Raw genomic sequence first — 18,447 nt, 5'->3', positions numbered from 1 at the left:
CAAGAGTCTTGGCTCAGTAAGAAGGCAGATGAAATTCAGTTTTACACTGATAGTAACAATCCAAAGCACTTTTAGGATGCTATCAAGACTATGGGTCAAAGACTTATCTCAATTACTCAATCCTGATGAAGCCACATAGATTTGATAAGGACCTGATCCTGGAGATAGGGGCTGAACACTTCCACAGTGTTTTCAATTGATCATCATCAATCAATGCTGAAGCTAATGGTTATACATCTCAGGCTGAAGTCAGTTGTCTCTGGTTGAACTTTCAATTGAAGAAGCGTTTTGAATTCATTGGGCTCTTCTGGTGCTTATTCTATTTTATTTCACTCTTATTCAAAAACTGACTAACCCAACTAACTTGGGTTATATGACCAGAGGAAGTTATTCCCCAGGTATTCAAGGGTGCTTCCATGACTGGCAAGATTCTTGTCTGAATCCTCCCTTAACAGGCTGAGAAGATGGTCATCTACCTGAGAGTCAGGAAAAACAGTTAATAAGGTATTTGCTGTCTGACAACTCCAGTAGAAATGCCAGGAGCAGAATAGAGGTCTGTGCATAACATGTATTGATCTGACCAAAGTCTTTGATACTGTCAGTTGTGAGGGCTTGTGGAAGATCATGGCAAAATATGGTTGCCCAGAGAAGATCATCAGTATTGGATCTCAATTTCATGATTGGTGAGCTTGTCTAGGTGCTGGATAATGAGTGATGCTCTTGCACTTTCCCAATCAACAATGGAGTGAAGCAGAATTGTGTGCTTGCTCTCAAGCTTTTTAGCATGATGTTTTTAGCAGTATTGTCAGAGGACTTCAATGAGGATGAAAATAGTATCTAGATCAGTATTTTACACTGATGGTAAATTATTGAAAAAACTACAAGTTTAAAGTGAAGAGGGAGGTGGTGTTGTGTTCACAGATGATCATACATTCAACACAACCTCTGAAGCTGAGATGCAAGAAAATATTGATTCTTTGCTGCTTGTACAAATTTAGGCTTAGTAAGAAAACATAGGTGGTCCATTAGCAAGAACTACACTATATATATATAATTTGGAACTATGGGTTGCAGGAAATGGAGAAATTTTGAATGCTGTGTTTAAGTTCCCTTAGCTTTACCCTAAGTGTGTCTCTGCTTCATTGTGTTTCTTGTAAACAGCTATTGTAGGATCCCGGGTTTTTTTTTTTCCTGTTTCTAAAATTCTTACTAGGTCAATGAGTTCTCTTTGTATTCATGTTATTTTCTTTAGACAATAGCTCCTTTTCTTCTCCATCATTTCTGTCTTTAAAATTTTAGTGTTGATGGCTTTATATCCCACCTATTTTTTCTTTTTTAAAAATATTTTATTTGTTTTTCCAATTACATGCAACTGTAGTTTTTGCCAATCATTTTTTTCAAGGTTTTGAGTTTTACATTTTCTTCCCTTTCTCCCTTCTTTCCCTTTGACAGGAAACAATTTGATATAGGTTCTACATTTATAACCATGCTAAACAATAAATCCATTTTGATCATGTGAGAGAAGAATCAAATCCAAATGGAAGAAATCATTAGAAAGAAAAAAATAACATAATACTTGAGACAATTTTTTAAAAATTGAAGATGATAAGTTTAGTATCATTTAAACTCCACAGTTCCTTCTCTGAATACAGGTGGCATTTTTTCTATCACAAGTCCCTTAAAATTGTCTTTGATTATTATACTACTGAAATGAACAAGTCTATCATAGTTGACCATTTCCCCATATTATTATTAGTATGTATAATATCCTTCTGGATCTGCTCATTTCATTCTGCAGCAATTCATTTTTTTTAAAAAAATTATTTATTTAAGGCAATGGGGTTAAGTGACTTGCCCAAAGTCACACAGCTAAGCAATTATTAAGTGTCTGAGGTCAAATTTGAACTTAGGTCCTCCTGACTCCAGGGTGGGTACACTATCCACAGAGCCACCTAGTTGCCACTCTTCATCAATTAATGCAAGTCTTTCACAGCTTTTCTTTTTCCATCACATACATATACTTCAGTTTGTTCAGTCATTCTCCAATTGATGAGCATCCCCTCAATTTCCAATTCTTTGCCACTACAAAGAGTTGCTATTGTACATGTGGGATTTTTACCCTTTTTCATGATCTCTGTAGGATTCCGGTTTTTAATCCATTCTGCTATTCACTTCTGTTTTTTTGTTTGTTTGTTTTTAGTTTTTTTTCAAGGCAATGGGATTAAATGGCTTGCCCAAGGCCACACAGCTAGGTAATTAAGTGTCTGAGGCTGGATTTGAACTCAGTTACAGCTAATTCCAGGGCTGGTGCTCTATCCACTCTACTATCTAGCCGCCCCAATTCACTTCTGTTTTAAGAGTGAGTTAATCCCATTCACATTCATAATTATTATAACTATTTCCTTCCTTTCTTTTTTTAGCTTGTTCATCTCCCTTTCTTTTACCCCACACCCTTTCCCTCCTCACAAGTATTTTAATTCTGATCATTGCCTTCCTAGATCTACCCTCTCTTCTCCCTATTCTACTATTCCTGGCTCTTTTAACTTCCTTATAGGGTAAGACAGATGTTTACATCCAAATGGGTGTATATGTTATTTCCTCTTTGAGCCAGTTTTGATGAGAATAAGATATAAACTTTGACCCCTAACCACCCCACCCCCATCTTCCTCTTCATTTTTTGATCATGGCTTTCAGATAGTATAATAATTTTATCTCTTCTGGATTTATTTTCTAGGTCAGTTGTTTCTTCTTTCCTTCTCTTTTTTTTTAGGTTTTTGTAAGGCAGTGGGGTTAAGTAGCTTGCCCAAGGCCACACAGCTAGGTAATTATTAAGTGTTTGAGACCGGATTTGAACCCAGGTACTCCTGACTCCAAGGCCGGTGCTTTATCCACCGCACCACCTAGCTGCCCCCCAATTCTAATTTTTAAGACATTTCTTTTTCAGTGAGTTTTTTTTTACTTCCATTTGTCTAATTATATTTTTAGGGTGTTATTTTCCTCAGTAAATTTTAAAGTATTTTTTATTATGCTATTGACTCCCTGATTCATAATTCTCTTGCATTATTCTCATTTCTTCTCCCAATTTTTTTTTCTATTTCTCTAATTTGTTTTTTAAAATAATTTTTAAACTTTTCTAGGAATTTTTTGGGGGGGGCCTAAGACCAAATTAGATTTTTCTTTTAGGCTTCATATATAGACATTTTGATCCTACTGTCCTCTTCTAAGTTTATACCTTGATCTTCCCTACTACCATACATAATACATAGTAACTTTTTTTTTTAGGAAGACTCAACATTTATTAAGCACCTTTAGTTGTGAAAGGTACAGTGCTGAGCACTGTACCAAGATACATAGAGCAACACAGACAGTAGTAACTTTCTATAGTGAAGCTCTTTTTCCCTTTTTTTTTTGTGACTTGGTATTTTCATGTGAGAGATGGGCTCTGATTTTGCATTATCCCAAGCTCTTTGTGCTGGGGCTCTGAGTTTTATTTCTGACTTTCACTGGACTTCAAGACATAGCTGCTTGCTTTCTCTGGAGGACAGGCTTCTCTTTGGCTTGGATTGTTGGGGGGGGGGGTCCTCCCTGTTGGCTGTTCCAGGAATGGGGTCTTACTGCTAGATTGCTATGGGAAAAGAATCTTTTGGTGGTTGTTCCTGGAAGAGGTGGCCTCCTACTGGATTGCTATGAAAACAAGTAGATCCCAGATGCAGGGTCTTGCTGTTGGCCCTCCCTGGAATGGACCTTCACTACTAGTCAGCAATGGGGTGGCTTATACTGGGGGAGGGATGCTTAATTGCCTAGAGGATTGATAATCTGCAGGAGGGTGGGGCCTCACCAGAAGATTGCCCCAGACTTGAAACCCAGAAGTATGTAGGAGGAAATAGTAGCAAAAGACATATAAGTGATGTGAGATGAAGAAAAGTTGAGAAGAGGGAGCTCATAGTGAATAGCCTCAAAGTTTTCTATAACTGTGAAGAAAGTTGTCAGTTGAGAGGTTGGGAGAAGAACCAATATGAGGTGGGATAAAAAGGTTTGGGAGAGATACTGTGGAGAATATAATAGTAATAGATGAAGGTGTAAAAGGACTGTCCAATGGCAGTGAGAGCCCTATTGAAGTTTTGATACATAAATTTTTAATGGACCTTAGAATAGTTACATGATTTTCTTCATCTCCTTTTGTAGAAACGAAGGCAGTGATTAATGATTCATCCAAAGCTGAAACTTAGCAAGGTAAAAGGAAATGTATTAAAATAGCTAGACAGAAGAGAACAGTATGGAGTTGATCTAGTTTAACAAAGGGTCAAGATGGAGAAAAGAGGAGAAAGTGTCTAGTTATAGACAAGAACTAGGAGAGATTCTACTAGTCATGGACTTAGAGGTCATAGTATGCGCAAAGACCAGGGCTTCATAAGGGAAGGCAGAAGGAGAAGTTTAGAATCAGTAGAATATGGTTAGATAAGGGGATTTCAGAATTATGGAACATGGAAGTAGTATATTTAGGTAAGGTTGTCAGAATACTAGGTATGACCATCTTTGTGTATTGAGGTGCATTTGGAGAGTGGGTCATGGGAAGGAAGTAGGTTGAAGAGTGTTTGTGGAATAATACATGTATGAAGACAAGAACTACAGAGAAGAGAAAAATTGTGACCCATGTATTGAACTCATTGAGGAAGAAAAGGCGTGTGGACAATAGCTAACAGACTTTTGGTGGTGTGGTAGATATGAATAGGATAGGCATCAAAGTAGGGAAAGTTACTGAATAACTAGATAAAGAACCTGAAATGGCAATAGAGCACAAGTGGTCTCTCAACCCTCCTGTTTTAACTAGTGAGCCAAGGATAATGAGTGAAAGTATAACCAATTCTGGAAGGTTTGGTCAGGGAGGCTGTGTCATCAGTGGAAAGGCAGATTCTATCAGTAGATAGATGCTTGAAGATGAAAGGAGTGGGAGTGGAAATGATTTAGGATGAAGGTGATGTCAATGGAGAAGGAATTTCAGAGGGCACAATGGAAGGTATGGAGGGCATTTAGTTGAGACTTTGGGTGATTTATTTCTTTGTTTACTTTGCAGCAACTGCTTAAGTTTAAGCCCAGTTATTGAAGGGAGAGTATGATGTGATTTTTTACTTCTATTCCTACTATATTTTCTCAGTAAACATTCCTTTGTATAAAGTATTTTGTGTTAACTGGTTAAATGATATTGGGACAAAAAAAAGTTATACTGGGGCATTATTTCGTGACATTTGATATAGAGTAGAAGACCCCAGCGTTAACAGGCTCCTAACATTATGTGTGTGTGTGTGTGTGTGTGTGTGTATAGTCAACTCTCAAAGGTATCCCTAGAACCTGGAAGAGATGTAAACTTCCTGAGGCAGATGATTCATCAGTGAAAGAAGGAATGAAGAAAAGGACCTCCTAGTATTTATAAAAGCTATAGAAACTGAAGTGTGTATTATATTTAATGATAATGCTTAATAGTTTTATTTTAACCTTTTTTTTTAGTCATTTATACAGGGAACTCCTGGTGAGGAACTTTCTCTATGCTGGTTATAGTCTTCTCTGTAACTTAACTTTTTAGAAAGTTGTTTGGGACAATGAGAAGTTAAATGACTTGCCCAAGGTCACACAGCTGGAAACATCTGAGATTGGATTTAAACTCAGATATTGACTCAGAGCTCTATTTACTGTGCCACTTAAGCACTTTCAGTGGATAACCAACCAACCTATTAAAGGAAGGAGACCATACCATTTGACAGAGTTGAGCAGAATATAATATAGTAAAACTAAAACGCAAAAATATCATTAATGGCAAAAAAAGCAAAACAGGATCAAGTCTTATCCACAGAGACAAAAATCTGTCACAACAAAATGAATTACTTAGAAAAAGTATAAATAAAAAAATCAAAAGATAAGGAATTTAAATTGAAGGATAATTAGGATAGTTATTATTCTTCATTTATCCTTCCTCATAAAGCTTCATATTTCCTACTTTGTTGAGATAGTAAAAGACAGCATTTATTTAGCTAGATTTGCTAATCAATTTTCAATTTATTATTCTTTTTAAAAATTTAGGTTTTAGATTTATTCTAAAGTTACTTACTATGTCTGCCTCAGTTTTCTAAAGTAGAAATAATGAGGATTTTGAGGATCAAATGAGATAATATTTGTAAAGTACTCAGTAAAGTGCTTGCCACATGGTATGTGTATATAAAATGTTTGTTCTTTTCCCTTCCCTTTCAAAAGAAATCATATAAAATTTGCATCCAGCATTACTATTTGTCCTATATTTCTACATCTAGTTGAAAACTAGTTTTAACTTAGACATTCACAGCTTTTCTGTTGATTGATAATCGATTTACTTAATAAATGATAGTCTTAGAAAATATTTTAATTTATTTTTTGATAATTGGCATTTTGCACTAATTGCCATTTCTCACTAATCAATTTTAATCAGAGCTGGTTGAGTTTAGATGTCAGAATTCATCTAGGAAGCCAGTTATGACACTTTCTACTAAGGTCAGAAGTTACCTTTGGACTTGGAAAGATTTCTCAAAACTGTGACCTACATCAAAGATTTCTGGAGGCTAGTTTCTCTTTTCCTTGTTCTGTGTTTCATTTATTAGTTGCAACAGGATCTAAAATAATGATGGTAATAAGAGCTAACATTTTTATATAGCTTTAAGATTTGCAAGGTGCTTTAAAAATATTATCTCATTTGATCCTCACTTTGGGAATTAGTTGCTCTCATTAACCCCTATTTTATTTATGACAAACCTGAGGAAAACAAGGTCAAATGACTTGCTTATGCTTACATAATTAAGTGTCTAAGGTCACATTTGAACCCAGGTCTACATCCTGATTAGTTCATTGCTCTATCCACTGTACCTCCTAAAGGATTAGGAAAATAAACCAAAGGTAGTAAAAGGTGAAAAGGAGGTAGGACAAGAAAAATCAAAATAAAATAGTTTTAATATAATAGTATTTAAACTATTATTATTATTATTATTATTAGGCAAATCATAGGTAGATTACACATGGCCCTTCTATTTCATACACTTGATGTATCGAGGAAATAATCAATTTCACACACAGACTAACCTGAAATGGCTTCAGAAATGTTTCTTCCATGGCCAGTCTGCCATACTCAGTGAAAAGCTAAAGAGGAGAAAAAGCAAAATAAATACTGGTATATCTCAATATATGACAAATTTTTTCCCTCCTTTCAAGTTTTATTTTAAGACAGAAACCTCTCGTTTGTATTAAAATAATACATGTATGTTACAAGATAATAATACTATATATTTATACATATCTATATGTATTCAATGTCTGTACACTTTGAGCTGTAGACTCCATGATTGGGCATATATGCCAAGAAGCCATTTTAAAGTCTCCATATATACCAAAATATTTATAGCTGAACTTTTTGTGAGAGCAAAGAATTTAAAAAGAAGTAGGTGCCCATCTACTGGGTAAGGGCTAAACAAATTATGATACATGAATGTTATAGAACATTACTATGCTATAAGAAATGATGATTATGATGCCTATAGATAATCGTAGAAAGAACTAAATGAAATGATGAAGAACCAAGAAATCATTGCACACAATGGCAACATCAATGTAAATGGAAAGAACCACACACACACATACACACACACACACACATACACACAAACACACACACACACACAGTAAAACAGTATAGATCAAATATGACTTAAATGAAGAGATAAGAGAAACGTCCAACCTACTTCTTTTTGGAGGTAGGAAATCTACCGAGGTTGCACAGTGTGCATCTTTTCTGACTTTTTACATGTATTGATTAGTTATACTGAATTCCCTCCTTCCCACTGCCCCCTCTGTGTTTTTTTTTTCTGGTCTTTAAAAATGCTGTTTGTTAAAGGGATGAGAGCCATCTAGGAAGGAGAGAAAGATACACTAGGGAAAACTATAATGATATGAAACATAAGAGACCAATAAAACCATATTTTAAAACTATATGCATATATACAGAATATTATACATATAAGTTTTATTATGTACATTTTTATTATATTGACAAACATTAAGAAACTGGTATTTTTAGCACGAACAGAAAAAAGAAATTTAAACTCAGTTCTGTAGTTTAAACAAGACATTTAAAAATAAAATAAGACATTTTCAACACTATCTAGGTTCTCTGTCCCCTTTTGAATTCATGTTCTCTTCAATGCTTTAAAAAATATTTCCTTTATGTTCTTTTACTTCTTTTCTTTTGTTTTTGCATTAATATCATTACTCTTCTAATCACAACAGAAAAATCCTGCCATATAATAAAGCATAGTAAAGAAGTGTTATAATAGTGGTGATCAGAAATTTGTATCTCTTCTTGTGCCTTATACAAGAGATGGGGAAGCAGGTGCCATCATAAGTATTTTGATGGTATGATCAATTATTATATTAAATCAGAGTTCTTAAATCTTTCCAAGTTCTTTTGTTTTACAATATGGGGAAAAATTATGTAAATATTTCCCCCGATGATGTTCATTCAGGTTGTTTTATATATATATGATGACATGATTTACACAATTATACTTATTATAGTGAGGGAACTGTTGTGTAAAGACATCCTTCCCACTTGCCTTCACCAGAATCATTTTGCCCTATGGCCTGATTTGATAGGAAACAGAACTTTTCTGGATGGTCTGGATTCTGTGGTTGTCTTTGGCTCTTGGGTATGATTTTTTTTTTTCCTCCCTTATTATTGAGGAACCTCAGTGCTCCAATTTCAACTGATTTTCCTGGAAACATATTGGTGACAATACAGAACATCCAAACCTGTCTCATGATGGACTAAAGTCAGTATGGTGATTTTATGAGCTTCTCAAGAGTATGATATGATTGTCAACAGATTTAAACAGTAGGATAATGTCAGGTTGCCAGTCTTAGGCTATGCTGTGCTGCTCAGTTAATATGCGAGCTCACTGGTCCCCCTGGGTTCCTCTCTTGGGGGTGAATTCATTCCAGGGTAGCTCTGCTCTTCACAAAACAAAGAGAACTTTTCTGGTGCTCTTGCTGGCTTCTTTGGGATTGGTTGAGTTTCTGAACTGGATGCCTCAAGGCACCTGTTTCAAATTTCAGGGTTTTTCTGAAACAGATCACATAAGAGCTAAGTGGGTCACATGAGAACTAAGTGGTCTTCCTCCCTCATTCTGGTGTTCTTCTTGGCTTGATTGACTCTTAACCTTTGACCTTGATTTGTGTGTTTTTGTGTGTGTGTGTTTTAGTTTTTGCAAGGCAATGGGGTTAAGTGGCTTGCCCAAGGCCACATGGCTAGGTAATTATTAAGTGTCTGAGACCAGATTTGAACTCAGGTACTCCTGACTCCAAGGCCAGTACTCTATCCACTGTGCCCAGTTTTGTTTAATTAAAGGTTTTATTTATTTTGAGTTTTACAATTTTTTCCCCAATCTTACTTCCCTACCCCCCCGAAAGTAATTTGTCAGTCTTTGTTTCCATGTTGTACAACGATCCAAATTGAGTGTGATGAGAGAGAAATCATATCCTTAAGGAAGAAACAAAAAGTATGAGATAATAAGATCGGACAATAAGATGCCTGTTTTTTTCCCCCCTAAATTAAAGGGAATAGTCCTTGAACTTTGTTCAAATTCCACAGTTCTTTATCTGGATACAGATGGTATTCTCCATTGCAGACAGCCCAAAATTGTTCCTGATTGTTGCACTGATGGAATGAACAAATCCATAAAGGTTGATCATCACCCCCATGTTGCTGTTAGGGTGTACAGTGTTTTTCTGGTTCTGCTCATCTCACTCAGCATCAGCTCATGCAAATCCCTCCAGGCTTCCCTGAATTCCAGTCCCTCCCAGTTTCTAATAGAACAATAGTGTTCTATGACATACATATACCACAATTTGCTAAGCCATTCTCCAATTGAAGGACATTTACTTGATTTCCAATTCTTTGCCACCGAGGTATCAGTTTTTTTTCCTTCAAGTGTATTTTGTAATTATTTTTGCCTACTTGCATTTATTTAATATTTTCATGGAACTGAATCTACAAATTGATTTCAGAAGTATTTTTATTTTTATTAACCCAGACCAACAGTGATCAATTATTTCTCTCTAATTATTTAGGTCTTCCTTCATCTCTGTAAACAATGTTTTGTAGTTATATTCAAAAAATTCCTTTCTGTCCCAGAGAATTTATATATTTTAAATTGTTTCTGAAATAATTTTACTGCAAAGTTTTGTTAGAAACATACAAAATAGGTTGATGATTTTTGTACATTTATTTTATTTCAATTTATTTATTTTTTTGCAAGGCAAATAGGGTTAATTGGCTTGCCCAAGGCCACAGTTAGGTAATTATTAAGTATCTGAGGCCGAATTTGAACTCATGTACTCCTGACTCCAGGGTCGGTGCTCTATCCACTGTGCCACCTAGCCACCTCTGTACATTTATTTTATATCCTACTACTTTGGTTTTGAAAACCTTAGAGATTAAACCAAATAATTAACTTAAATAATTAATGTCAGTAAACCATGATATTATTTACAAAAGTTATCATCCTATAATTCTCAATTTTATTTTATTTTCATATAGCTATCATTTTCATATTAAATAAAAAGGCTGACAATGGACATTTTTGCTTTAACCTTGATCTTACTGAAAAGAAATCCATCAGAGATGATATTTATTTGTTAGTTTAGATACTATTTACTTTATTAGACTTTCTTCAATTTTTAAAAAGAAAAAGGGTATATTTAATCAAAAAAAATTTTCTGTCACATATTAATATAATTGCATGATTTTTCTTGCTTTACTTTTTAATCTGGTCTACTGTATTTGTAGTTTTCATAACAATGAATGAACCTTATTTTGCTGGTATAAAGCCAGCCTAGTCAAAGTGTATAATCTTTTCAATATATTGCAGCTTCTTATGTTTTCAATATTTTTCCATGAACATTAATTCAAGATATTGGGCTATAATTTTAATTTCTCTGACTTTTCTCTATAGTTTAAATATCAGGAGCATATTTTTTCCTTACAAAAGGGGTTTGAAAGTATGTCATTTTTCCAAAGTTTCAAAATGTTTATCTAAACTTGGAATTAATTGTTCTTTGATATATCAAATTCACTTATATATTCATATGGTGCTAGGATTTTTTCCTTTAATGCTTGTTCAATATATTTTTCTCAAAGTGAGTTCTTTAAATGCTCTACTTACTATTTTATAATCTGAGTGTTTTATATTTTTAAAATTTATTTAATTTTATTTTTTATATTCCATTTAAAATCTATTTCAAATATAATATTTATCTTTTCTAAAATTGTATGAAGTTTTAACACTTATTTTAAATTTGCATTTTTGTTAGTTTTACTTAAGCCTAAAAAGGGTTAGGTCACAAATTATTATATTTCTGAAGTCTGCTTCCTCCTGTAATTAGATTAACTTTTCCTTTGTGTTAAGTGTTAAGCCATTTTTGCATACAGATTAAATATTGATAAATTTCTACTAGCCAATTAAACATAATGTAGTTTCCCTGCTTATTCCTTTTAATGAGTTCTATTTTTACTATTGTTTTGTCTAGATTCATGATTGTTATACCTGCTTTTTTTTGAATTTGCCTTAAGAAAAATAAATTCTCTTTACTTTTTGTGAATCTTTATATTTTTTTATATCTCTTATGAATTTAAATCCATTCTGCTATACTTCTACATTTTATAGGTTAGTTTATCCCATTCATGATCATGATTAAGATTGTCAATTACGTATTTACTTCTCTCATATCCTTTTTCATTTTTTTCTCTACCATTTGTGTCCCTGTTTATACAGAAGATGGTGATGAAGAAAGAGAAGGATTCTGATCAACCCTAATAATGTGCAATTCAAAGTGGTCTGTTCCTCTGTCCCTCCTTTTTCTTTCTTTTTTGCCTTTCCTTTCTCTTTGTTCTTTGTTGAGTTTAATACATTTCTATACCACATTCACCATGTATAGGGACAGGAGGTGAGTTCAACTCTCCTTTGTGCTTCAGATAAACAAATACTATGAGATAATATAGAAATACCCATTACTACCTTCATGTTTATATATTCTTCATTATGTGCACTCCAATTTTGGGATATACTTTCCCCCCTATTCTTTTTTTTAGGTTTTTTTTTTTGCAAGGCAAATGGGGTTAAGTGGCTTGCCCAAGGCCACACAGCTAGGTAATTATTAAGTGTCTGAGACCGGATTTGAACCCAGGTACTCCTGACTCCAAGGCCGGTGCTTCATCCACTGTGCCACCTAGCCGCCCCCTCCTATTCTTTATGTATTTATTTTTTCACCATTTTATGTTCAAATATGTTTACCTTTCTCAGCTTTCCTTGATGATTATGTTTGCATTTCAGAGTTTCTCCTCAGATTTAGTATTTTCACCAGAAATACTCGAAATTCTTTTATCCTACTAAAAGTTGAATTTTTTCCTCTGTAGAATTATACTTAAATTTTGTGGGGGTAAATTATTCTTGGTTGTAAGCCTTTATTCTTTTGGATTTTAAAATATCATATTCTAAAATTTTTCCTCTCCTTTATAATATGAGCAGCCAGATCGTTTTTCAAGTCTGACTGATTCCTTACTAGTTTCTTTCTGACCATTTATACTATTTCTTATTTGACTTGGAAGCACTTGGATTTGGTTGTGATATTTCTGGGTATTATACATTTGGAGTTTCTTCCAGAAAGTCATAGTGAATTATTCCTATTTTTATTTTGTCTTCTGGTTCTAAAAGATCTGGATAATTTTCCTTTATGATTTATTTTTTGTTTGGTCATCATCTCCTAGCTTGTTTTTCAGGTTGGCTGCTTATATAATCAGAGATACTTTTATGTTTTCTTATATATTTTTAGAATTTTAATTTTGTTTTAAATTTAAGTTTTTTATGGAGTCATTGAGCTCCATTTGATCCATTCAGGGAATCCAATGCTTAGGTAATATTTGACACCTTCTATTCTAAGATTTTTTATGCTTATTGTGGGTTTCCCCCACCCACCATGAGCCCTTACGACAATTCTTTTTTTTTTTCTAAGGTTTTTGCAAGGCAGTGAGGTTTAGTAACTTGCACACAGCTAGGTAATTATTAAGTATCTTGAGGTTGGATTTGAACTCAGGTACTCCTGACTCCAGGGCTGGTACTCTATCTACTGTGCCACCTAGCCACCCCCTTCTTCCTACAATTCTAATTTCAATTTTTAATCTCTTGCTTTGTTTATTACATCCATTCTTGTAATCCTTTCGGCTAAGCATCTTTTTTTTTCCTTCTGTGGCATTGCTTATACTTGTTTTAGACTTATTTTTCATCCAAAATTACCTCTTTCTCTAGATATACAGTACCTGCTCATTAAGTTTAGTGTTCCCTCCTCACCCCTGACCCTGGCCCAATTATTCATGTTTTCCCTGGCATAGTTTCTTCTTTTAGTCCTAGAAGACTTCAAATGTATTTATCAAGGCTTGTATTAACTTCCTTGGTGTGAACATTCTCTAAACTTGCACTGGATTCTAGGTTTTTTGTTTGACTCTAGACTTCATGGCAGAGCTTGTTTCCATTACTTTTCAGCTTTCTTTTGTTGGGTGTTTAGGAACTAAGCTCTTCTAAAACCTTCAAGTCATTGTTTAAAAAATATGTGATGGGAAAGGTCTAAAGGGTTTAGGGCTTCCTAAGTCATTGCTGATGTTTTAGCAGATTATCAGTACATATTTTAAGGGATATTTAGTTTTTAAAGTTACAAATTGTACACCTGGAACTTATGTTAATTTTTTGAAGAAAGGAAGGGAAGGAATCATTTAAATGGATTTTAAAATCAATCAACAAATAAACATTTATACGTACCTACAAATGTCAAATAAAAAATGAAATAATCTTACTCTGAAGGAATTTGCATTCTATCTAACAATCACATAGGTTAGTCTAGGGACTAGTGACCAGTGATATATGCATAAAGGTAGTATTTTCTTTGTTTTTCTTTCAGTTTCTGCAAGTCAATGAGGTTAAGTGGCTTGCCCAAGGCCACATAGCTAGGCAATTATTAAGTGTCTGAGGCTGGATTTGAACTCAGGGCTGGCGCTCTATCCACTGCACCACCTAGCTGCCCCTAAGATAGTATTTTCAATGATTCTGAGGGGCATGGTCATCAAGGGTGTAAAAAAAATCAAAGTAGTGGTATTAGGAGTAGAGAAACAACTCTGCCCAGTTTCAGTTGTCCATTCACATCCTTGTTCTACTACCAGGATCCTGAGGCTCAAAAGGACTCACTTAAGGGAAAAATCCCTTAATTGTACCACTGCTATCTGAACCAGTTAGATTGGATGGGCAGACTCCCTCACAATATAGTAGTTTCCAAACTTAATCACACAAAATTGTGTATGTATTCTAATATGGATACTATTACTAATTTATCAATTATATGTATCTCCAAATTATGATGTAGCTAACTACATCAGAATTCACCAGCTATGAATGTTTAGAAACTGTTTTATACCTTTCTTTCTATCCCCAATGCTTAGCATCAGATCTTTATTTATTGGGTTAATTTATTGTGGGTTATTGTGGGTTTAGCCAAAAGGATTACAAGAATGGATGTAATAAACAAAGCAAGAGATTAAAAACTGAAATTAGAATTGTAGTAAGGACTCATGGGGGATGGGGGGAACCCACAATAAATAACACACAATATTGGGTTTATTTATTGGGTTAATACATGTTTGTTGCCTCACGGATTGACTGTTCTGATTGGCTAAGAGACATAAGCTAATTGAATTTAAGGAGTACAATGCCAGCATCAAAAAAGAAATAACAATTCTAGGTAAATCCCTGAGAAGAAATCAATTGTTGGAGGGTACAGAGCCCTGCATCTCAGATTTGGCCCCAAGCTCCTAACTTTCTTGAGGCTGACAAATTGATTTTATTGATAATCATGACAGGAAACACTAGGGGAAGCTCATGATATCTTTAAAAAAAACTCAACTAAAATCTAATTTCTTGAACTCTGAGGAAACCAGCTATAGAGAAGTAATTCTCAAAGTTACATCTGTGGACACATAGCTTTATATTAATTCTAATATGTTATTTACCTATTAAAATATTATTTTTTTCTAACTACACATTTCTGTAATGCCATATTGTCTTCATATACTTTCACCAAAACCGTATATTGTGAGAGACTGGAATGGAGAATCAGATATGAAAATCCAGTTGTATTCTATTAAGCTAAATGTTAAAGAGATTTGCAAAAATATGTAAAATTATGTTTTTATTTTCCCTAAATTTTTTTTTGCTTTGGAAAATAATTTTTTTCATTAAAATATATGGGTCTGTGACATTAACCTCTAATGAGTTTGTTTTTTATCATTCTAATAAGTTAAATATTTTAAAATGTTATCAATCTTAATTTTTAATGTAGAAAAGATCAAAACTATAACCTACTTTAAAAAACCCTCTTTGAAATTTTATATAGGGGGTCCAGAGACCAAAAGTTTGAAAACCAAGGCTTTAATGATTCAACCTGCCAATGCTAGTGGAATGTGGAGAGTAGCTCCAGAGGCATGAACTATGTAAGAATGTATTCTAAATTAAGCCTAATTCAATCCAGTCTCCAAGCAATTTAATATATGGGAACAAAATGAGATACTTTTCAACAGCTAACTAACAGAACAAGATGCCTTTCCCAGGAAAAATTCATCATTTAGAAACTCACTATGGATGGGATTAATTCAAAACTTGATCATACCTTCTCAGTCTCCTTTCTCTTTTGATTGGAGTGCTAGAAGATGGAGTGCCAAACTCCTCCCTAATGCCTTCCTTTATTGAGGGGGAAAAAACTAGACTCTCAGATCATTCCACTATGCACCTGCTGTCCTGCTTGTTTTTTAACTGTACTGAAGAACATGCCCCAATGCATGATGTCCTGTTCCTCCTCCTTTTCTCTTTTTTGTGTGCTGTATGTCATCTCCCTCTTTGGAGAAAAAAATTGCCTGAGGGCAAGGACTGTCTTTCTTATTTCTTAATTGTATCCCCAGAATTTAGATCTCATTAGGGGCAAAGATACCAGTGTGATTTGCCATTTCTTTCTCCCGATGAGAAAACTCAGGTTAACAGGGCTAAGTGACTTGCCCAGAGCTCCAAGGCTAGTAAGTGTCCAAGGCCAAATTTGAACTCAGGGAGATGGGTCTTCCTGACTTCAGACTTGGAATTATATCTATTGTGCCAGCTAGCTGTCCTCTGGCATATGAGTGGCTTAATAAATGTTTATCCCATACATCACAAGACCTAGCGTTAGAAATCTTCAGACCTTTGCTTGTCAGTCATATGCCTCTTCTCTCCCACACTTTCCTTCAGAGCTTCCTGAACAATGAGCCAGCTCTGGCAATGAAATACACCAATTGCATCACCTTTGTCTACATTCCTGGAAAGCACATTGCCAAAGAAAGTAAACTTATCTAAAAGCATTTAAAATTTCTCTATCTGCTGCAACCAAAGCCACTATATGTGAATGGCCTAGTTCTGACAAGTGGAGAAGCTGTATTCTTACTCTTAATTGTAAACCAGAATTAGCACAAACAAGCTGAGAACCTATCCATATTTTGTTGCATCTAAGCTTTAGAGGTTGCATTGAGTGTATAATCATCTGTGAACAAAAAAGTTGTGCACCAACTCTCCCTTCACTTTAGTCTTTGCTTTTAACATTTAAAGTTATATAATTTACCATCAAGGCAGTAACTTACCTTGATATCATTTTCAATCTTGTTGAAAATTTCTGACAATACTGATGAAACTATCATGCTAAAAAGCATGGAGCAAGCCCACAGTTTTGCTTCACTCCATTGGTGACTGAGAAAGTGTAAGAGTACCCGGGCAAGCATGCATGCCATCATGAAATTGTCATAAAATACTAATGAGTTTCTTGGGATTACCAAAATTTGCTATAATCTTTAATAAGCTCTCATAGGCATTGGTCAAATAAAAAAATATACATAGAGTTCTGTTCTGCTACTGGCATTTCTGTTGGCATTATCAGATGATATAAACTGTTCCTCAGCTTTTTCTGAAGCCACATTGACTCTCAGGTACATGACGATCTTCTAGGTGAAGGATCAACCTATTAAGGAGGACTCTGGGAAGAAGCCTTCCAATAGTAATTAAGAGAAAGGCCTTCACTACTTTCCCCCTTGCCTCCTACACCCATGATTGTCAAAGGACAATCCATTTCCTTTACCTTTATAGAGATGGGCAATGGGGCTACCTTGAACTCCTGGGGGAATAATCTCCTTTTGTCATATCACTCAAAAAATTTCTATCAGCTTTTGTATGAGCAATGGACCCCAGCTGGAATAGAATCAGCACCAGGTTCTTAGCCATATGAGAGGGGTCTGGTGGTATTCAACACCTCTTCTTTATTTGGAAGTTTGGTTAGAGAGGGATTGACTTCAACCTGAGGTATACAGTCAATGATTTCAGCATTGATCAATGATGGTCCATTGATAACACTGTGGAAGTGTTTAGCTCATGTTTCCAGGATCTTTGACTCATAAATAGCTTCAGGGTACCTTAAAAGCACTTTGGTTTGTTATTATTGTAAAACTGAATTTCATCTGCCTTCTTACTGAGCTAAGAATCCTACATTTTACTTATGATAGAGTTAAATGCTGCCATCTCAGAGATGGGTGATCTAACCTGTTGCTAAACCACTATGGAGTTCTCATCTTTCAGTTAGCAGATTCTGAATTTCATCATCATTTTCATCAAAACAATCCTGATATTTGCTAATATTCTGACCCAGATGAGCAACTGGAGCATTCTACACCAAATTTCTGAAAGCTGTTTGCTCTTTTTTTCTGCTCCACTTTGCCAACTGTGTCTTGGCAGTTTCTCCAAATTAGCAAAGAATTGTACACATATGGAGAAGTGCTTTAACCTGCTGGTAGTAAGGTTTCTGGTAGTCATCTTGCCTTGGGGCTGTTGCTTTTATTGCATATAAATATTTGTTTAGAAAGGACACATCTATGATCAGTCTGGTACTCTGCATCACGCATTATCTTCATCACTCTAACATCCACTCTGGCTCTTCCCCTCACAATGACAGTCTATTAACTGCCAGTATTTGCTGTGAGAGTGCACCCATCAAGTTTTATTATTTTTAGGTAAATGTAAGACAGTTTTGGTGTTATGGTCATGAAATAAAAATGTCCTTAGTAATAAGTAATCACTGCTATTGCTATTTCTGACTTCATTTCTCCCAAGACTCCATGCTATTCCTTAATGCTACTCTTGCATTAGTTACCCAGAATTGAATACTTGTCCTCTTTCAGCAAGTTGATGATGGTCTTTGGGTCTTCATAAAATTTTTCTTTGCTCTCATCAGGGTGGATGGCTATATGAGTGGAAAGAAAGGCATATATGC

The 18,447-nt window shown here is 34.8% G+C and overlaps 1 protein-coding gene across 1 annotated transcript in view; it reads right to left on the bottom strand.

The window, feature by feature from the left end:
• ATL1 (atlastin GTPase 1) overlaps window positions 1-18,447 on the bottom strand; it is a 110,910-nt gene that overhangs the window by 48,612 nt on the left and 43,851 nt on the right. Inside the window, exon 6 of the mRNA XM_074235999.1 lies at window positions 7,102-7,158. Within this exon, the coding sequence (XP_074092100.1) occupies window positions 7,102-7,158 (57 nt within the window). The remainder of the gene's footprint in view (window positions 1-7,101; window positions 7,159-18,447) is intronic.

Source organism: Macrotis lagotis, chromosome 4 (genome assembly GCF_037893015.1).
Source record: "Macrotis lagotis isolate mMagLag1 chromosome 4, bilby.v1.9.chrom.fasta, whole genome shotgun sequence".
Classification (NCBI taxonomy): domain Eukaryota; kingdom Metazoa; phylum Chordata; class Mammalia; order Peramelemorphia; family Peramelidae; genus Macrotis; species Macrotis lagotis.
The sequence above is the reverse complement of the archived record's forward strand: the minus strand, read 5'-3'. Positions and strand labels throughout refer to the sequence as shown.